At 42.5% G+C, this 22764-nt stretch overlaps 1 protein-coding gene across 6 annotated transcripts in view; it reads left to right on the forward strand.

Annotated features, from left to right (window-relative positions):
* RARG (retinoic acid receptor gamma) overlaps positions 1-22764 on the forward strand; it is a 156146-nt gene that overhangs the window by 122326 nt on the left and 11056 nt on the right. For all 6 annotated transcript variants that reach the window (XM_034419157.3, XM_087886719.1, XM_087886721.1 and 3 more), the window contains 2 exons: positions 11287-11435; positions 13347-13488. In XM_034419157.3, the coding sequence (XP_034275048.2) occupies positions 11287-11435; positions 13347-13488 (291 nt within the window). The remainder of the gene's footprint in view (positions 1-11286; positions 11436-13346; positions 13489-22764) is intronic.

Below are 22764 nucleotides of genomic sequence, written 5' to 3' on the forward strand. Positions count from 1 at the left end.
GGTTTAGATTCAATTTAGTATGTATGCTGATACAACATTGGGAAGAAATATTATATTTAAGGATATCAATGTAATCCTGAATTATATTCCTAAAACGTGCAATTTGTCATCACATGAAGTTTTGGCTAGGATAAGTGAGCATTTGGAAAAAAGAGGACTAGTTTGTAGCTTTTTTTTATTTACAAGAAGGCACCAGAGAAATTCTTAAAAAATGAAAATGGTGGGTAACTGCCACTTACCATAGCTGTTTGTTTGCAAAAATGCCAATCTGTTCAGAAACAAAAAAGTTAAGTTGGGATTAATAGATTCCTGGGAGGTTGGAGTGAGTAGCAAGGAACATCCTACAAGTTTGCCTTCTGGTGTTGCGTGACTTGCCAAGCCCATCATGCCAACTCGGGAATAGGGAGCCATTTTGTGCGAAGGACCTTGGCGTGCTCTCAAAACCCCACATGCATGCAATGATTGAGTACCCCTTGCCAAACATAAAAGCTCTTTGTGTCTATAGAAAATTACTCCTGAGTATGGAAGGGGGTGGGGAAACCAGCATACAATAAATGTACGTAGTCTCTTGCTGAAGTAGCTTCTTTTCCTGCCCCCTTCATTCTTATCACTCTTCCCACTCTTACTGCATTACTGCCTATGAACTAGATGAAAGGCAGAGATTTGCATGCTTAGTGCTTGGAGTCAACTTTTGTTTAAAGATAAGTTAAAAATCCTTACAGAACAGTGATGGGTTGCTACCTGTTCACCCCGGTAGCAGCGATGGCGGGAGGGTCCCCCACCCGCCCGGATGTCATCAAATATGCTCTGCTCATGCACAGAAGCTTCTGCGCATGTGCAGAAGTGGTGCGACCGGGCGACCGAACCGGAAGCAAAAGTAAGTGAAACCCACCACTGTTACAAACCCTAACTGAATGCCCTCATCAAAGTCTGAGGGCATTTGAACTTTTCGTGTCCTGTAACCCACCTTCAAGCTTGTCGTAGGCAATCTCTGGCTCTTCAGAAGTTGGCCTCCATCTCTCCTTAGCTCTAGCCAGCATCCACAATGGTTAGGCACGATGGGAACTAGAGCGTAGCATTTTTCTGCAGAGATACCGGTTTCCCGATATTCTTCCAGCAGTTTGGCAACCTTTTTAGTCAATTCTCCAGATCCAGAGAATTGTTTCTGAAGATCCACCACAATTTGCTCTGGCACTGGAGCCAAGGACAATACTGGGACTCAGTGTTGTCAGATCCAGGAGATTGGACATTTCCCCAGCTGTTTGAATCCAAGAGTTCCCTGAAGAGGCATCACTTGGAAACAGTTGCTTAGAGAATGTACTTCGCTAAGGCTTCTAGCATCATTCACAATCTGAGTCACTGCATGAGAGCCTCTTAGTTCTCTTTTGGGGAAAAGCAGACATATAATAAAGAAAAGGGCTTTTTGGAAGAAGCAAGGAAGCTCTGGGGGCTAAAGTTCAATATGTTCCTTCCCTTCCCTCTATGTGAGATGACTATTCTTTGCTTTGGACTACCAGGATTAAGACAGTTGTTCCTGGAACTCTCCTCAGCCTGTAGCTGCATTGCTGAATTATGGACTGGCAGGTTTGTGTGATGTTGTCCCCTATGGTGCAATTTTTAAATGGATGTTCTATATGGAGATAGGAGAAATCATTACCCTCCTTTCAAGTAGTACTCTCTTAATACTATCGCCACAAATATAATCAGGCATTAAATACTAACTTATACTTTATCTTGCTATGTTATAACAAGTGGTTTATTTGAGGTTTCCCTGTAGCAAATGCGTTAATGTTATCAACAGCCATGCATTCGCAAACATCGATGTTGCTCTGCTGTGGCTCTTGAAGATGTACTTGAAGTCTTCATACTTTAGGGCTGTGGATGCAGTTGATTATGGCAATGATTAACGCAACAATGGTTTTGTTCAGTTAACTCAATTGCTCAGTTCTATATAACTCATTAAAACAACTCAATCCACGGGCTGGGTAGTTTGTGTTTCAGTATATGTTGTGAACAGGCTTTTTAGACTAGACTAGACTAGACTAGACTAGACTAGACTAGACTAGACTAGACTAGACTAGACTAGACTAGAATAGAATAGAATAGAATAGAATAGAATAGAATAGAATAGAATAGAATAACAATGTTGAAAGGGACCTTGGAGGTCTTCTAATAAACCCCCTGCTTAGGCAGGAAACCCTACAACACTTCAGACAAATGGGTATCCAATCTCTTCTTTAAAACTTCCAGTGTTAGGAGTATTTACAACTTCTGGAGGCAAGTTGTTCCACTGATTAATTGTTCTATCAGGAAATTTCTCCTTAGTTCTAAGATGCTTCTTTCCTTGAATAGTTTTGTTTGCTGTAGAAAGCTGCAATATAGAAAGAACTTGTTTATCTAAGTGACTAGGTAAAACTTATTGGTTGAAAGAAGAGTTGTTTAATCAGGAGCTACTGCCACTCTTGATCAGCTGTTAGGAGTTCACAGTAAGCAGCTGGTTGGTGCAGTCCCCTATCATCACCAAAAAGCTGATCAGGGCAAGTGCTGACAAGTACTAAAATATGTAACATCCTTGGAAAATAACAGTCCTGAAATATCAGCATGGTTGTGCAAGATAGGAGAATGTGTCGAACTGGTAACACAGGCTATTTTCACAAAATGCATTGGATTGGGAATCCTGGTTTACAGACTGCTTTGGTGAAGGACAAACTAAAGAAATCATAGTCTTGTCATCCTATGGAAATTAACAGGATAATAGAATAATAGTTGGAGGGGACCTTGGAAGTCTTCTAGTCCAACCCCCTGCTTAGGCAGGGAACCCTCTACCGGTACCATTTCAGACATATGGCTGCCCAATCTCTTCTTAAAAACCTCCAGTGCTGGAGTGCCCACAGCCTCTGGAGGCAAGTCGCTCCACTGATTAATTGTAATGAATGTATGTAATTAATTAAAATACATTACATTAAATTATGTTAAAATGTAATTAATAATTAATAGGTTATAATGTGCTCTTTGCTTTGAATTGTCATTTTAACTGAAGACAGCAATTATGAATTGTTAACCCTGGTTTATGGCTTAAAGTGTTATACAAAGTCAGCCTTATGCTGACATTTTAGATGTCCCTGGGTCCCTCTTCCATTATCAACAAAATGTAATCTGTGGTAAGTTTTCAGCAAGGAATACACCCACAGTTATATCAATGGAGTCATGCACTTAATCTGATTCTGTACTACTGATGGCAGAGATCTCAGTGCAAAAAAGTATGTCAATGCATGTGCATGTACTGTGTGCTTTCTCCTTCTCTCTCTTTCTTGACTGGGCTGTTTTGGCATGATTATAAGGAAGAAAAAACACTTGTCAGTTTATATTGATGCTAAATCACGATGCAGTTTCTTTGAGTTTAGCATCGCTTGTTGCACCAAATTCAGCCACTATGTTTTGTAGCCAATCGTGGCTTATTCAATAAGTTATAATTTAATATTGTGCAATTGTCAGCCGTATGCCCAGTCACCTTGTATGAAAAAAGAAAGCTGTTTCAAATTTTATAGAGGAGTAGGGAGATACGAGAATAGCAGCGTTCACTACTTGTGAAATATATCATTATAAATCTAAGTGCTGTTGCTATTATTCTTTTCCAGGATTAACATTGTGGAAAGAAAATTACATCACATTTTGTCTCAGAATAGGCTTGTGGTCAATTTTTTTTTTTTTTTACCTATTTCCTCCCTTTTATTTGCACAGGTTTGTAAATTGTACCTCAAGAAAATCTGTTTCTCAGCAACTCTGGCTCAAAGAAGCACAACAAAATAAAGTGTGATAGAAAGCCCTGGATGAGATCTGTGGGGACAGTTGTTGGTTGGAATAGATAGTATAAGGTTTAATAAATGAAAGGGACAAATTGAGTAGGAATAATATGCGAGGAACTTCTAAAAAGAATCATTTGTACTTCTGTGAAAATATATTCCTTTTATTTTAGTAAATAGCATTGATGCTTTGATTGTTCAGGATGTTTGTTAATCAGTTAACCCTTTTCTGAGTTTCTGAGATTGCACTGGGTATTATCTAGCATAGTGATGGTGAACTTTGTAGACACTGAGTGCCCAAACCGTGTGCGTGCATGCCCAAACTGAAAGGTGCATGCGTGTGCAAACACACACATGTACGGATGTGTACATGCACGCACACATGCACGGACATGTGGACATGCATGGACATGCACAAACGTGTGCACATGCGGACAGCGGAGACCCGAAGACTAGCTGGCTGGCGGGAAGCGGTGCATCCCAACACCGGCAGTGCAGTAAGAGGTAAAATCTTTTTCCTTCGTGAGCCTCTGCTTCGTCATTTGCAGGGAAACAGAAGGTCACAAAAGAAACGCCACTGAGATCTGACCTGGGGCGACGGCGCGTGTGCCAGCAGAGAGGGCTCTGCATGCCACCTTTGGCATACGTGCCATAGGTTCCCCATCACAGAGCTAGCATCTTCATCAGAGCTGGAAATTGGTTTTCTTAAGTGGAATGCTATGTTCAGTATCAGGCTGCATGTTTTGTTTTCTGCAGAAAACTTTGCAAAGAATCCTCAGTAAATCAGGTCAGGTGTGGAAGAATCCTGGCAGGGCAATTACCTGACCACAGGTTGCAAGACTTGGATGGTTTGCTGTGCACTTGTGAATTTGAAAAAGAAAAGGCACATACTAAATGAATTTTGAACGCTGAATATTCAAGGAACGGTTGTTTGGCAAAACCTGGGTTTGTTTATTATAGGATCACTGTAAGCCCAAGAGATATAGTTGTTGCTTGGACTTTGTATATGCTTGTTATTTATTGTAGTGGAGTGCCTATGAAGGGCTATTTTCCTTTTGCAAATATTGTTTGGGCCGGAGCCAGGATTGGGCGAGATTGCTGATAGCAGAAAAGTAAAACTGCGGATAAGGAGGATTTGGGTTTCCATTCATTCCTGACCTGTTTTTAGCAGTCTGTTCATTTTGTAACCAAGTATTCCCCACACAATCCTATCCTCCTCAGATCATCTGGCAGCACCTGATTCTATTTTTTGAAAAATGCAAATGTTTTGGTTTTGTATTTCCTAACATGAATGATCAGGATTGATCTCTGGTTTTCAAACACACCCTCTTGTAATTCAGGACAGGTAATCTTTGACTTACAATTGAGCCCAACATTTCTGTTGTTAAGCGAGGCGTTTGTTAAGTTGGGTTTTGCCCCATTTTACAACCTTTCTTGCAATAGTTGTTAAGTGAATCATGGCAGGTGTTAAATTAGTAGCCCAGTTGTTAAGTGAATCTGGCTTCCCCGTTGACTCTGCTCATCAGGTCACAAAAAATGATCACATGAGCCTGGGATAATACAATGTCATAAACAGTTGCCAAGTGTATCAATTTTGAACACATGACCATGGGGATGCTGCAATGGTCATAAGTGTGAAAAATGATTATAAGTCACTCTTTCAGTGCCATTCTAACTTCAAACGGTCACTAAATGAACCGTTTGCAAATCCAAGGCTATACTCTTTTTCCCAAACTGAATAGAAGTGAATATTCTGTAACAAGGTGCCTTGCCTGGTTGTCCAGATAAAGAAACACCTGTCCATCTTTCCTCAACCAGGTGCCCTCCAGTTACACTGGGAGTACAGGTCACGGAGTTCTCATTTGCAAATTCGGAATCCTGACATATCTGGGGCCTTCGAGATTGGGGAAGATTGGTCTAGTGACCATTCAAAGTTACAACAGCCCTGAAAAAGTGACTTACCGCATGACCATTTTTCACACTTACGACCGCTGCAGCATCCTCATGGTCATGTGATCAAAATTCAGATGCTTGTCAGTCAACTCACGTTTATGACGGTTTTTGCAACCTTCCGACAAGCAAAGTCAATGGGGAATCCAGATTCACTTAACAACTGTGGCAAGAAAAATCGCACAATGGGGCAGAACTCACTTAACAGATGTCTCAACTCAGCAACAGAAATTTTGGGCTCAGTTAGTGTCATGACACATACTCCTTAGATGTTCCTTTTATACAGAGATTAGGAAAAAACACATTCTGCCAATAACTGCAAGGTATCCTGGCTGCTCCGACACTACCTATCTTCAGTGGCTGCTTAAGGATGAACAGGCCATAACTACAGCACAGGTGCCCAGATTCTGTGCAGCAGCATTGGGGATGCGTCACAAATATGTGTCTTCTTCACCATAGCCATGTATATAACAACTGTGGTTAACTTTTGCACTGCTTAGCCATTTCCCTTTTAGCAATAATAATAATAATAATAATAATAATAATAATAATAATAATAATAATAATAATAATTTTATTTCTATACCGCCCTTCTCCCGAAGGACTCAGGGCGGTGTACAGCCAATTTAAAAACTCAAGACACAACAATGATTAAAAATTAAAATAATTAAATAGATTTGGCCGGTTTAAAACCCTAAAAATTTAAAATACCCCAATTTAAAATCATTATGTTGATAGCCCGGCCTGGCGGAACAACAGGGTCTTCAATGCGCAACGAAACACCCGGAGGTCGGAGATTTTACGTATTTCCGGGGGCAGTTCATTCCACAGGGCTGGGGCTCCCACAGAGAAGGCCCTCCCCCTGGGTGTCGCCAGCCGACATAACTTGGCCGATGGCACCCTGAGGAGACCCTCTCTGTGGGAGCGGACTGGCTGGTGGGAGACTACTGGTGGCAGAAGTCAGTCTCGAAGATACCCGGGTCCTATGCCATGGAGCGCTTTAAAGGTGGTAACCAGCACCTTGAATCGCACCCGGAAGACCACTGGGAGCCAGTGCAGCTCACGCAGGAGGGGTGTCACACGGGCACAACGAGTTGCACCCATAACCACCCGCGCAGCCGCATTCTGGACCAGTTGGAGCCTCCGAGTGCTCTTCAAGGGGAGCCCCATGTAGAGAGCATTACAATAGCGGCACAAATATGTGTCGTCTTCACCATAGCCATGTATATAACAAATGTGGCTAACTTTTGCACTGCTTAACCATTTCCCTTTTATCATTGAACCCACAACAGGCCACAGAGTTTAGGGATTGCAACCAGGGGTGGGTTCTACTTACCTTTATTACGGGTTCTCAACGGAGCCACATGTGCGTGGTTCTGCGCATGTGCAGAAGTTTCCTGATGACGGAGTTAGTGGGCGGAGCCTCCCGCCGGGTTTACTACCGGTTCTATAGAACTGGTCTGAACCTGGGGCAACCCACCACTGATTACAAGTATTGTGTAGTCAGACCATATATAATGGACACTGGATTTTATTATAGATTTAGTTGTCATTTATTATTTTAAACTAGAAGTCTTAAGTGTATATATACGGAGTGCTTTTATTTGTTTCTGGTCTAAGACTAATCATAAAATGGATTGATCAATTAGAGTCGTAAGTCGAGAACCACCTGTAGCCGAGAAGCTGAAAACTGGTGGATTGAAGAGTTATGCAAAATTGCATAGAAAAGGAGGAGGGATGCAGTTAATATTTAACGGAGAACCCGATTAATCAAAGGCTTATAATTGGGGAAGTATGTTTTGTTTTTATAAATACAGTAGTCCTATATTACCCTTAATTCATATTTGGCAAGGGGAAAGGGCACCACCATCCAGGAGGCAGGAAACCCATTTTTTATGCAGGACTTTGAAAGGAAATAGATTAGTTGGGATTTAAAAAAGAAAAAGAAAGAAACACCAGCCAAATCAGATACCCTTCCAATGAACTGGGCTTCAGCTTCCATCCATCCAGATTTGGAGGGTTCCAGGCTGAGGAAGTCTGTTCCTCCCCTGTCTCTTTTTGGGACAGTCTTACCCTTTTCTTCCCTCCCCCAAGGAAAGGGATTATGTTACAAGGCTCTGGTAACAATTCCAACCTGTTTGTCCTGGAATGTGGCATTTAGGGCCTTGACACAGGAAATTCAGTCTCTGTTGAAAGCTAGAATTGCAAACAGTTTTATGCTTTGCCTGGGTTGGGGGCGGTGGGGGGGAAGAGGGGGGGAAATGCAGGTGGAAAAATGCAGTTTGGGCTGAAAGAGCTCTGTCCAGGCGTCATGGGTCATGAGGAGGGCAAGAGGCATGGACTTTTAGGGATAAAAATCTTTGAACATCTGTTTTATCCCAGGGAACTTCATCATACAGAAGTAATGTGAGTTAGGCTTTTCATTCTAATAAAGATGACCCAAATTCGAACCAGCTCTTTGCATCTGCTATCCCAACTCCTCCTAAGTCTGGACAAATCATTTAACCCCCAGTTATTGGTTGATTTCTTCCTGAAATATATTTATGCTCTCCTGTCCTAAAATGCTGAATGTGGTCCAGGAATATTGAAATTCCAGACCGTCTTCAACCTCGATGTGGCCTTTTGCAAGTTATGTTAATTCATCTTCACTTTCCTCATCTGTACATTGAAATGAGAACAGCCTGAACTCCAAAAGAACATTGACTTCATTGGGGTTGGGTTTCTGCATGAAGCAAAAAAAGAAAAAAAAGAAGTACACGATTGGATCAATGTTAGTTTAGTGTCATGTATGAACTCAGCCGTTTGGTTTGAAATCCATGGCTTATGACTTAGTAGGTGGGAGCAAATTCTTTTCAATACTTTTCCCTGTGCATGATTAGAGGAAACCAAATGGGATAGACCTGAAATGTGGGGAGATCTGTTTTGTGAGTTATTCAGACTGGGATTTTTTAAAAAAATTGTTTTAGTAAAATAGCTATAATAAGCTAACTAGAGGGCTGAGCAGCCTATTTTGAGTTACAAATCCCATGAATAGAATTGCTATGGCCATTTGCAGACTCAGATTCTATAACTGCCTGCATGTTCACAGTATCTACACCAGTGGTGGGATTAATTTTTTTTTTTACTACCGATTCTGTGGGTGTGGCTTGATGGGTGTGGCATGGCTTGGTGGGCGTGGCTTGGTGGACATGGCAGGGGAAGGATACTGTAAAATCTCCACTCCCACCCCACTCCAGGGGAAGGTTACTGCAAAATCCCCATTTCCTCCCGATCAGCTGGGACTCTGGAGGCAGAGAAAAGATGGGGGTGGGGCCAGTCAAAATTTCTGCTACCGGTTCTCCAGAACTGGTCAGAACCTGCTGAAACCCACCTCTGAATTCTACACTTGAAGTGTAAATTACCCAAGCAGCCAGGTATCATACAATAAATTAGGCTAAAAGATAGTTGGTGAGTTTGTGGCTCAGAGAATGAGCACTCACGAGAATGAAACACACATATGGCCTTCAGTTCTTGAAGTTAGAATGGCAGAGATGAAGCTTCCTATATAATTGTAGGGTATTACAGGTAGTCCTCGGCTTACGACCACAATTGAGCCCAACATTTTTGTTGTTAAGCGAGACACTTTTGTTGTTTAGTGAGACGCTTGTTCATTTTGCCCCATTTTATGATCTTTCTTGCCACAGTTGTTAAGTGAATCACTGCAGTTGTTGTTAGTAACAAGGTTGTTAAGTGAATCTGGCTTCCCCATTGGCTTTGCCTCTCAGGAGATCGCAAAAGCTAATCCCATGACCCCAGGACACTGAAACCATCATAAATATGAGTCAGTTGCCAAGTGTCTGAATTTTGATAATGAGTATGCTGCAATGGTCTTAGTGTGAAAAGCGGACATAACTCACTTTTCTTCACTGCCGTTGTAACTTTGAATTGTCATTAAGTGGACTGTTGTAAGTTGAGGACTACCTGTAATTAGTTATGCAACAGCCAACTGGATGCATTTGGGAAGCTTACACGTTTAGACTTCACCCTTGCTTCACAACAACCAATGAACATGCCTATTACTTGAGAATAATTAACCGTCTTAGTAGCCATTTATCATAATCTTCCATGATCTTGTCCAAATGGGCCATATTGACTGCTATTATTACAGCTGCTGGCAGCAGATTCTATAGTTTAACTAGGTGATATATAAAAAACTTCATTTTTTTCCTGCTGATCCTGAGCTTTCCTACATTTTGTTTCAGTGCTGGCACTGAATTTTAACTTTATAAGAAAAAATTCTCTCCATCCATGTCATACTTTATTTGATACCACTCTATGATATGTATGTCTCCCAGCCTCCCTATTTGGAATGCCATTTTTTCTTGAAGTGGAACTAACACAGTTCTCTAATCATTTTGGTTGTCCCGTTTTGTACCTTTTTTCTTAATTCTGTAAAAGCCTTCTTAAGGGATAAAGGTTACACAATACTCAAAAATAGGGTGTCTCCGTAGATTTGTATAGGAGCATTATTATTATTATTATTATTATTATTATTATTATTATTATTATTATTATCAATACTTCTATTTTCAATTCACTTCCTAATTATTTCAAGCATCAAATTGGGCTTATAGGCAGTAGCTGAGCCTTGGGTTGACATATTCATGGAGGAATCCACCACGACTTCAGGACATCTGCCAGCTCAGATGCCACTAATGTTTAGTTAGAAGGAGTCTGGTAACTTTTATAGGTAAATGATGGATTTTTGTGCCAACATCCATTATTCAATACATCCAGATAGATTTGAGAAGAGCATCCCTTTTGACACACAGTCCTATTAATGCAGGTAGTCCTCAACTTACGACCACAATTGAGCCCAAAGTTTATGTTGTTAAGTGAGACATTTGTTAAGTGAATTTTGCTCCATTTTACGACCTTTCCAGCCTCAGTTGTTAAGTGAATCACTGCAGTTGATGAGTTAGTAACATGGTTGTTAAGTGAATCTGGCTTCCCCGTCGACTTTGCTTGTCAGAAGGTCGCAAAAGGGGATCACAAGACCTTGGGACACAGCAACGGTCATAAATACGAGCCAGCTGCCAAGCATCTGAATTTTGATCACATGATCATGAGGACGCTGCAAAGATCGTAACTGTGCAAAATGGTCATAAGTAACTTTTTTCCAGTGCCCTTGTAACTTTGAATGATCACTAAATGAACTGTTGTAAGTCGAGGACTTCCTCCACTCGTTTTTTCCTAGATCTCCATGCTCTCTGGCCGAGACAGAGACAGATACAACTCCATGCTGTGTGCTAAAAGAAAGAGAAAAGACTCAACCGTGCCTGTAACATGACATCTTCCAAGTTTAATTCTTTTATTCTCTTTCATTGTCCTTTTATGTTCCCCTTAAGTGTTGGACTAGGAGTTTTGATTTTTATCTATTTTTCTAATTAGGAAAAAACAAACAAACATGGTCACTTACTTGTGCTCTCTTTCTGACACACACCCGTAGAAAATCTAAATCTATCTCTCGTGTCTTCTTGTTTCCCTTCTACAGCGGTGGAAACCCAGAGTACAAGTTCTGAGGAGATGGTACCCAGCTCCCCTTCTCCACCCCCACCCCCACGGGTCTACAAGCCTTGTTTCGTCTGCAATGACAAGTCCTCTGGCTACCATTACGGGGTCAGCTCCTGTGAGGGCTGCAAGGTAAGTGAAGGGACGGTCCTGAATCGCCATCTTCTTCCCCGTTTCTGAGGTGGAGGGTTGCATTTCCCAATCGCCCACCCTCTTGGCCTCCACAGTACACATCCTGAGTTCAGGCAGGCATCATGACTCCTGCCTCTGTTCAGCTCGGAGGGTGTGGTTGGCTACTTCACCCAGACCTCCTTCCTCTGGCAAAGAATGTTACAGCAGGGAATTCCAAGTTGCCGCGTGCCAACACCCAAAGCAGATTATGCAAGCAAGATGAAATGTGCAAAACAAGCAAATGTATACTGATTTGCATCCTTCGGTCCACTGGTGGAATCTGAAGTGTGTTTGCTGCAGAAAATTCCACCTACGTTTTCAGTACAGAAATCTACAAGGCTTTTGAATAATATCAGAGAGCTGAGCTGTTGAAGGCCACCCAGATTTTCTGACCAGCCAAGGGTTTCTGAGGTCGGTAGCTGGATTGTAAGGGTGCACTTAACATATCTGCATAATTCCAGGCAGAAACTGGATGTCCTCCCAGATGTGTTGGATTTCACTTTGGAGTATTGGCACTATTTATTTATTTTTTAATACCTTCAAATTAGTGCTGACTCCTGGCAATTGCCTGGACTAGTCCTGCAGTTTTCTTGGCAAGATTTCAGAGGTGGTTTGCCCCCTTGCCTCATTCCCAGAGCTGAGAGAGAATGACTGGCCCAAAGTCATTCAGCTGGCTTTGTGCCGAAGGTGGAACTAGAATTCACCATCTCGCTGTTTCTAGTCTGATGCTTTAACCACTACATCACATTGATAATCTAGTACTGTCACTGGAACAGGATAATTATATTTGTCTTCTTGTTGTTGGAACAGTTTGCACTGATCAGTTTCCAAGTATAGTCTCTAGGATCCTAATAATTAGCATCTTTAATATACTGTAATATTATTTCAGTAATATTTGGTAGTGCTTCTCTAAAACAGGCTGTGCGCTATAATCATCCTAGATAGTTCCAAGGGAAAGTAGTTTGCCTAAACTCACCCAATTATGTGTCATAGTTAAAGAATTCTGAATATTGGATTCTGAACTTCCTGGATTCATGCTTTCTAGCTCCTATATCAGTGCTCAGCAACTCAGTGCTGTTCAGAAACCTTGGTCTACAATTGTTCATGAACTCCAGTATTTATTAATTCTGATTGGGGCCACTGGAGTTGCATTATAGGAAGTATATGGAAGGACCTGAATCAATGAAATTGCTGTCTTATAAAAGGGCCATGTAGCACCACACCCTCGCAGAGGTTTATCCTGCCTGAGCACGTTATGGAGGTGATGCGTGTGGGAGAAGACAGTACTAAGCAAGAATGGCTAATAATCTGGCCTACCGTGAGACAGCTGGTCGCATTGTTGCAGATCATAATTCAGAACCCAAGATTTAATCAAATAGCGGACCATAAGGCTTTGTTGGTAAGAAATAAGATGTTCCATTCAAGAGTTGCTGAATTACAACATTCCAAAGCTCCAACGAGCCAGGCCAAATAAAAGGCATTGTGGGTACTGTAGTTCAAAATGGCCAGAGGATGCCTTTATTTTGCACTAAATAAACTTCTATAAACAGGAGCCCCCAAGTGAAACAGTGACTGGTTGCTCCTGCTGGGCTAAACCTGAATGTGCCTTGATTTGGGGAGAGTGTTCGGCATGAATGGAGTCATTATGGTTGATAAACCACGTTTACACTTTAATGGATTGTAAGGACCCAGTCAATTACTGTATTCAGTTCATTCAGGTGAACTGTGCTTAAAGCAAGCCATGATTTAGGACTGCTTGAACTGGCATTAGGAAAGAGTCTTGCTTGAGAGCATTGCTGTAAACTGCGTCCATGCCAGTCTTCCACCTCAAGCCTCCTGCTCACTTGTAACTCTTCTCTCTATGATTTTTAGGGCTTCTTTCGCCGAAGTATTCAGAAAAACATGGTCTACACCTGCCACCGAGACAAGAACTGTCAGATTAACAAGGTTACTCGCAACCGCTGCCAGTATTGTCGCCTACAGAAGTGCTTTGAGGTTGGCATGTCCAAAGAAGGTGAGTCCTTCCATGAGAGTTTGAATGGTAAATCCCTTTTACAGGATCTTGTAACTTCCATATCTGTAAAACATCAAATCTCAGTATTTGTAGAGACCACAAAGAACCAGCCAGTTTTGGGAAGGCTGGTTTATAACTTCTAGGGGTTGGTACAAAGCTAATGCCAAAGGGTTTACCCCTGTTAAATATTGCTGAGGTGCACTCAATGTAGGTGTAAGATGAATAAAGTCCTGAGAGTGAGACATAGTAAGGCTTAACTGCAAGCTACTACCCTGGAAATATATAGCTGAAGATGGGCTCCAACATGAGTCCGAAAGCTTGGAAGACGAAACTTCTGGTCCAGGGGTGGATTCTACTTACCTTTACTACCGGTTCGCAGCGGGACCGCGCGCATGCACAGAAGCATTTTGATGACGTCAGTGTCGATGGGCGGAGCCTCCTGCCAGTTTTACTACCGGTACTATAGAACCAGTGCAAACCGGGGGAAACCCACCACTGCTCTGGTTCCGGTGACCGACCCAGATTAGATCCTGCAACATTATCCTGGGACACATATATTCTCCTTTCTTTGTTATAAAGCTACTGTATGTTTCTACTTCTGAAAGAAATGGCTTTTGAAAGCGGGAATCTAAAAGCTTAAATGGAAGCAGCAGGAACATGTCAGTGCCTAGAGTCAAATAGGGCATAAAAGAGACCAAGATAGCAATAGCAATGACATTTAGACTTACATACTGCTTCACAGTGCTTTACAGCCGTCTCTAAGCAGTTTACAAAGTCATCTTATTGCCCCCAATAATCTGGGTCCTCATTTTACCGATCTCAAGGTGGAAGACTGTGTCAACCTTGAGCCAGTCAGAATCGAACTGCTGAACTGGTGGCAGCTGGCAGTCAGCAGAAGTAGCCTGTAATACCACATTCTAATCACTGCACCATCACGGCTCTATAGATTGGAAAATAGAAAGTTAAACTGCTGGTGTTCCTCAGACCAGTGGTTTCTCCAGTCCAACATTCATTTTTCTACCTATAGAATTGTCTATAGAGCCATGGTGGCGCAGTGGTTAGAATGCAGTACTGTAGGTTACTTCTGCTGACTGCCAGCAGTTCAGCAGTTCGAGTCTCACCGGCTTGTTGGGGGCAATAGGCTGATCCTGTAAACCACTTAGAGAGGGCTATAGAACACTGTGAAGTGGTATATAAGTCTAAGTGCTATTGCTATTGCTATTGCTGCCATGACTATCCAGATGCCGGTTGGAAACTTGCAGATTGGGAGACCATAAATGATAGCAAAGGAGACTGGGATGGATCAACAAAGGAAAAAAAGCAGGGAAGGATGTGGATTTTTAGAGCAGAGTTTCTCAACCCTGTTGACTTTAAGACGTATGGACTTCAACTCCCAGAATTCTCTAGCCAGCATGCTGGCTGAAGAATTCTGGGAGTTGAAGTCCACACATCTTAAAGTCACCAAGGTTGAGAAACAACTGCCTTAGAGCAATCACTATGCATTACTTGACCTGACCACATCTGCTTTGGAAACTAAAAGTTTTTTTGAGTTTTTTCCCATTATATGACCTTTCTTGCCATAGTTGTTGAGCGAATCACCGCACTTGTTAAGTCAGTAACACTGTTGTTAAGTGAACCTGGGACACTACAACCATCATAAATATGAGTTAGTTGCCAAGCATGAGAATTTTGATCACGTAGAAGCTGCAATGGTCATACATGTGAAAAATGGTCATAAATCAGGGTTTTTTTCAGTACTGTTGTAACTTCGAACAATCACTAAATTTACGATTGTCACTTGAAGACACTTTGTATAGGGACTATACTTACTTAATTGCTTCATATATCCCTTGTAGATATTCCATAAATATTCATTTAAATGTTTATTGCTATGCCTAAGTAGATTTTTTTTAATGTTCCTTCAGGACATGGACATAAACTATTTAACACAATATGACAGGCACTAGTATGTCCAACAGCAAACCATATCTATGTGCAAACATATACAGATGTAATTAGAGGTGCACATTTATTTCATGTATTCCAAGGCCTAAAATCACATTATTTTAAATAACATCTTGTGCATCTGATTCTCCTGCAGGGTTGCTCTGCTGGCCAGCATAGCTTTACTCACAATGCGTAGGATACCCAATTTTTATGCTTATTAGCAAAAGCCATGTTGGTGCGATCCAGTCATAGACGCACCTAAGAGAATTCACACAAATTTTTCCCAGGGATCTTTGGTTCCTCCTGGGCAGCCATCTGCTTTTTGTATCTGGTTTCTCCATAACATATTTTTCTTCTATGGCGCTGCTTTCAAATGGATTTTCCCTTGCACAAAAATGCTGCAAACTGAAAAGACACATGTGGCTTTTCAGAAACAATCGTTGATGATGGCAATTTTCCCCTTCTGGATGGGGTGGGAGGAGCTAAGAAAGCAACAATCCATATTGATATTCCGTAATGGTTAGGGAGCAGGGACTTTGGGTGTGGGGGAAATAATTCCACACACACCCCAAATCATTGAGGAGCCACAAACAAACCAGCATCCCTTGGAGGCCAAATCTGAGTGCTCTGCTGCCCCTTTAAGAGGGCTGTCAAACACCCGGCCTTTTCAAAGACAGAGTGCCTCTCAGCGGCTGTTGCTTTTACTCCCAACTGCTTAGGCACGTCTTTGCCCTGGCCTTAGTCAGGACTCACATTAATCATTGCCTCTTTAAGAGCCCCTAATTAGGAACGTCTAGGTCTCCAAACCTGGCGATTTATTTCCGAGGGCTTGTCACTTTAAAGGGAGGGGGGAAGGAGGGGGGAGAGAGAGGGGGGGGGATGGGGCCAGGGGAGCGTGGTGTCAAGGGTGGGGGAAACTACGAAGAAGAATGTTATCCCGATGGGTTGTCACTGCAGAGACAGGAAACGGATGGCCGAAGGGATCCGAGCCAGCCCAAGCCTTTTCCCCTTTCCCTCTGTATCCCATGTAGGGCTCAGATGGGGCTTGGGACCACGGGATGGGACACGGCTCCCTGCTAAAATAGATTGCATTCTCTGAAACCGTGTGGCCTGCCACACCTTTCGTTAAAAGAAAGAGAGAGAGAGAGAGAGAGAGAGAGAGAGAGAGAGAGAGAGAGAGAGGAAAAAAAGACTAGCTAGAGGGAGAGATTGGGGGAGAGCTTCCCCTAAGGCAGTGGAGTGGTGTTGTCTGCATGCAAAGCCCCCCTCCAGAGAGCAGTTTGCCTGGACTGGCAGCCTCTCCCCCCGCCCCGCTCCACTCCTCCCCCCCCCCAGTATTGTGCTGACTGCGGCTATAAGTGTATATCCTGCCGATTGGCGTATCCTGTTCCCAGATCCCTGGCGCTTTATCCAGGGGTGAACAGGAAGGGCAGCCTGAGAAGGCTCAGGCCGACGAGAGTGCACACGCAACCCAGGGCGCTCAGTGAGGAAGGAGCACTGGCAGGATTCAGAAGAAGGGGAAGGAGGGTACCCCAGTTGAGAAGAGGCAGGGAGGAGAGGGCAAAACATCCCTACGCGCCAACGCAGAAGAAGCCCTCTCTGGATGCCTTCTCCAGAGGCCGCTAGATCCAGGCTTCTTCTTTTGAGATTTTGCAGCTAGCAGGGACAGCAACACAGAAACTGTCCCCCTTTTGACACCCTGAAATCCAGTTCATTGGAGGAGCTGTAGATAGCCTTGGATAGAGGCCAGACAAATGGCTGCTTATTGCCTTCCTGTTCAAGGAAGGTATCCATATGACCACCGTGCCTTTAATTGCCCTTTTAAGACAGCTCGTGTCATTGCAGAAATTGGATTAAAATCCCTGCCCTTCTCATAACCGTGCACAGAATGGCTAAGAATACATTCCTATCTGTTTTTAATTCAAATGCAAGTCCTGTTTCATTCATGAGATTTATTCTTAGGGTATCGTGCACACTGGAGGCATTGTAGGACTGTCCTGTACAATGCTGTTTAATCATTCAATTCGTATTTTTAAAAGTAGCACGAAGAGTAGATTAGTTATGCATCTTTGCCTCTTCTATCAGTAGCATTGAGGTTGCAACATAAAACTTCCTCCATTAGCAGCTCTTTCTGTACAGAAACCCAATATCTAATTAAAATATAATAGGATAGGTAAAATATTTCCAAGTAGTTAATAACTTGGAAATATTTTGAATAATTCCAAACAGTTTTGGTAAAATGCTTGTAGAGTCTAAACTCAAGCATTGCAATGCTCTTATGCCATTTGGGATACTTGCTATGTTTTCTGGCAAATTAGTAATTACTATCAGTTTCCCAATTATGGGTTTGACTTAATTCATGTTTGTTGTTCTCTTTCTCTTTCCTCTCCAGCAGTGTGGGAGAGGTAAGTTTAAAATTATCACCAGAGACTGTTTATTTTAGGTATCCCTCACTATTTTTGCATGATGGAACCTGAGGCAATTTCTAAGCAAACACTCATCAGTTGCGTTCACATGGCATGCTTAACCAGAGCTCTTACATATCTAAATGCTGTATTCCTAAAGCATCCTCAGCATGGTTAATCTTAACCTGGTTAGATTTTGTGTTGTGTGAACCCAGCTCTTTTGGTTAGTGATTTTTTTGTAGTGTGCAAATCCCCCAAAATGGTTGATCTAATTAAGCAAATTACAAATTATATTAACCCAACCATTCAGGTGCAATTGGCTTGAATGATAGTTAAAGTAACTATGCTTAATCAGCAAAAGCAATGGTTTTTTAAATCATGAGAACAATTCCATTTGATTCTGCATTGGTCAAATTCCACCTTTATTATAGCTAGGTTAAACAAAATCTGACTCAGTGTGTGGACAGGTCAAAACAAGCTCAGATGAAATGCTGTAAGATGGACTTGCTAATTGCCAAGAATAGATGGGATCACATACTCCACTCCCTGCAAAGGAATAGATCCACAATTTAGGTTCCTTCTAGACTTATGATTCTTGTTAGAGACAATGTCTGGGTAGGCTTTGTCCAGCAATGGCCGGTGATTTGATTGCTGATTGGTGGTTTATACCCTGACATTTGTATGGAAGTTCAAAACAGCTTGTGTAGTGCACTTTTCTCCTGTTTCTTTCCTTCAACTTATTTGGGTAATCGGATGTCAACTAGGAAACCAAAATTATGAATGCCAATATTACCTTTATTACAGTAAAAGGTTAACAAAATGTTGCAAGACTAAATATACTGATCTCCACCCTCCCTTTATCTTTGTGAGAACTGGAGAGGATCTTCTCTGAGACATTTTTTTTTCAAATTATTTTTCTGTGCCGGAATCAGATTTCTTTTATCAGATTGTTGTTTTGGTTGTGGCTCTTCCGCCTCAAAGTTCCTCAAAGTTATTTTTTCAGGACTACCTCTGAAGACAAATCATGAACTTTAATTGGCTCTAAGTGTAATGGCTCTTCTACTAGGCATTGATAGAAGATAGTCAGGAAAAACTGGTGCTGTAGTTGCAGTATAGGTTACTGATTTGTTTCTAGGCCTAATTCAAAGTGCTGGTTATCATTAATGCTCCACATAGTTTGTGTTACATGTGCCTGCAGGATCATCTCAGCTATTAGATTTGGCACGTCCCACATATTCTTCTAGGGAGGGCTTGTTGAGGGTCTCCAACCAATTTGAGCTTGACAACACTACTCAGTTTTTGCCATCACACAGCGGAACCTCTTGCCACAAAGTACAGAATGCCCTGAAACTCCTACTTGTAGGATGCTACTTAAGGTTGGATTTGTCTTGCTTGACTCTGCAGACATGGAATAAGCTATATTTAGGGTGAGGAGAAATTAAGAACCTACCTTGCAGGTTATTTTTTAATGAACTTTGTTCAGTCAGTGGATCCACGTGATCAAATATGAGTTTTGTCCTGCCATTGGAGAAACTCTGACCTTGGTTATATTGTTCCACGCTGGAGAAAGCAACAGCTCTATTTGTTGGGTGAACTGACGTACAGCAATCCTTTCCCAACCTCTCTAACATCCCCATGGCTCCCTATCCAGCCCTTTAGTTGGTCCTTCTGGTTTACTTCTGACTGAGCACCATTCTCAGAACAATTCTGTGATCATGTTTTTGGGATTGCAGAATTTACCGCATGGCTTGGAGGATAGGGAGATGTGGAATCTGGAATCTCAAACCTATGATTAAGCTGAAAAAGAGAAAGAAAAGAGCATAGCATGGGGTAATTGATAAGGGGTTGGACGTTTTTTCTGTAGCCCAAGGTATAGTGATGGGAGAAGCTACATTTGTTAAAATTCTCCCTGAGGAGCACTGTTTAGAGTAACCTCAAGGGTCAAGCAACGCTAGAAGGATGGTAAAGTGACTATGAGTCTGACATGAAGGACTGCTGCATTTGGGCAGAGCTGTTTGCATGCAGACAATCCCATTTTAAATTCCTGAGCTCTCCCATTTCAGACCAGAAAAAGGCTCAGAGAGGTCATGGGAAAGATTATCTGGTCGAAATCCTGGAGAACTGCTGCTTGATGGACAAATAGTCTGAGGTGGTATAGAGTACAATAATACTTTTGGGAGGAGAATGGAGAGCATACCTCAGTCTGTTTACTCTCATACCACCCTACCCAAGGCATGAACATCTGCTGGTAACTGGGTTTTATTTTTATTTTTTTTAAACGGCATTCCCTCATCAAGTTGTTTTTGTCTCATTCCCAGCCCAGCCGTTCCAGTTTTAAAATAGTGTTTTCCCTCTTCTCCGGACACAGTTTTTGAGATGGATGTGCTCTGGCATGCTTCATCAATGAAAGACTTGCTGATGGAGAGGGATGGGCCCAGCTTCCATACACCCGTGTAGGCTGCTATGTTTGTTGGCAGAGCAAAGGATGGCAATCCTCCCACAGCCTCCCTTTGCAGGCTCTTCCTCATCCAGTTGATGGAGACTGACCTGCATGGCCGTTTTGGCCAGGGCTGCAAAAGAGACAAGAAATTTGTCATTGGGAGAGGCATTTGCCCACAGAGTGCTTGATTGGCACATGTCAAAGTGACTATCAGATCTTATTTGGGCTCCTTACAAACAGGAGCTTGATACTCTTTTGAAAGACACTTAGACCTGTGTTGTTGTTTTTTTAAAAAAAAAACCAGGGTCAATACTTTGCACTAATTCTGTGCCCCCCAGAAGGTTTCTTTAAACTAGAAAGAAAGAACCATACTCTGCAATTTGATAGCAATCGCACTTAGACTTATATACCGCTTCAGAGTGCTTTATAGCCCACTCTAAGTGGTTTACAGAGTCAGCATATTGTCCCTAACAACAATCTGGGTCCTCATTTTACCCACCTCGGAAGGATGGAAGATTGAGTCAACCTTGAGCCAGTGAGGATCGAACCCCCGGCACCCCTGCAATACTGCATTCTGGCCACTGCGGCACCAGGGCTCTTGATGTTGCCGATTCCATCACAACCAGGCACATTATAGGTTCTCCGCTGATTGTGTGAAGAAGGGACTTTTGGTTTTGATGGTTGGACTTTGTAGTGTTTTTATTATTGGAGATGAGGAGATGACCATCACTTTAGGGTCTATGACAATTCGCCACGGCCAACTCGCCATAACCAACTTGCCACAGCCAACTCACCGCAGGATAACTTGCTGCGGGACAAGAGTTACACTAACATCAAAGAAATGGCGGGATAGAATCATTAAAGAAAGGATGCAAAAGGAGAAACAGAATAAAATGTGAAATGGCAGAATTTAAATATTTTTATTTATTTTAAATAATTAAATAGAATTGTTACATTGTCCTGCAATGAGTTGTCCTATGGTGTGTTGGCCGTGATGAGTTGGCTGTGATGAGTTGGCTATAGCTAGTTGTCCCATTCCCTCACTTTATTCCCTGCATTCTAGCTCTAGGTGCATCCATGGGCTATATCCAGGTTTTCTTTGCCAGAAAGGCAGAAGGGGACTCATTGCCAATACTGCTATTTCTGTAAATTGAGGCTGGAGTTAGCTTGTCAGTCATTTCCTCCTGCTGCATCCCATAATCTTCTCTGGGCCAGTTTCTCAACACTATCTAGGAATTTGTTTTCCCAAAATAGCCAGGCAGACACCCACCCACCCTGTACCTGTTGGGCAATTTGACAGGTGGCTAAGCATACCATTCCAGACCATGCACCCGGACTTGCCCAAATCCACTCTGTCCCATATTAGGAAAAGTGATTAATGGTTGTTTTCCTGCTGCTCTAAGTCAGAAGGGAAAGTTGTCCCATTAATACCGTAAGGGAAGCAACAGTTGCCATCCTTGTAACCACAGCAGATTCAGACTCAGCAATCAGAGGAACCAATTTGAAGCTGTTATTCTTTTCTTTTCATCAGAAAGACAAGCAGAGTACATTTAAATGCAGCTGTCTGCCTGTTCCTTTAGAGGTTCATACCAGGGGTGAAATCCAGCAGGTTCTGACAGGTTCTGGAGAACCGGTAGCAGAAATTTTGAGTAGCTCAGAGAACCGGCAAATGCCACCTCTGGCTGGCCCCAGAGTGGGGTGGGAATGGAGATTTTGCAATATCCTTCCCCCAGGAGTGGGGAGGGAATGGGGATTTTGCAGTATCCTTCCCTTGCCATGCCCACCAAGCCACACCACGGCCACCAAGCCATGCCCACAGAACCAGTAGTAAAAAAAATTTGGATTTCACCACTGGTTCAAACTATCAGCTGTCTTCATTGTCTCTAACCCTTTGTTGTCATTTAGCGGTTCCCCGGATTTTTACAGCCCAGATATGATAATCTTAAACAAAGCAATACAGCAGTTGAGGCTTAAGAGAGAAGGTCAGTCTGTAGGAGGAAAAAAAAAACCAAAGAGTTGGCAAGCCGTCTGAAGATATTTTGTAGGAGGATCATCAGGCCACTTTGTGCCCTCCAGATGTTTTGGATTATGGCTCCCACAAATCTTGCCAATGGCTTTGCTGGCTGGATCTGATGGGAATTGAAGTTCAAAGCAGCCACAGAGTAGTACTCTGGGTTGCCTTTCTCCTGCTTTCATTTCCTTCAAAGAGGTGGAAGATCTGGATTGTAGGCATTGCTCTGGGGTCTTCTGGGGAAGAGAGGTCTTAGAACAGCAGTCCCCAATCTTCATGGACCGGCAACAGTAGCGGTGGCAGAGAGGGAATGGTTTTGCATGTGCAACCTATTTCCTGCGCATGCACAAATGAAGCTTCGCGCACTCATCCACTGCTTGTACTATCCGGTTCCCAATGGGTCAAGGATCGATACCAGTCAGTAGCCCAGGGATTGTGGGGACTGCTGTTTTAAGAGTCTATCCAGTAATTCC

This window comes from Pantherophis guttatus, chromosome 2, assembly GCF_059756535.1.
Source record: "Pantherophis guttatus breed Tessera chromosome 2, ASM5975653v1, whole genome shotgun sequence".
NCBI lineage: Eukaryota > Metazoa > Chordata > Lepidosauria > Squamata > Colubridae > Pantherophis > Pantherophis guttatus.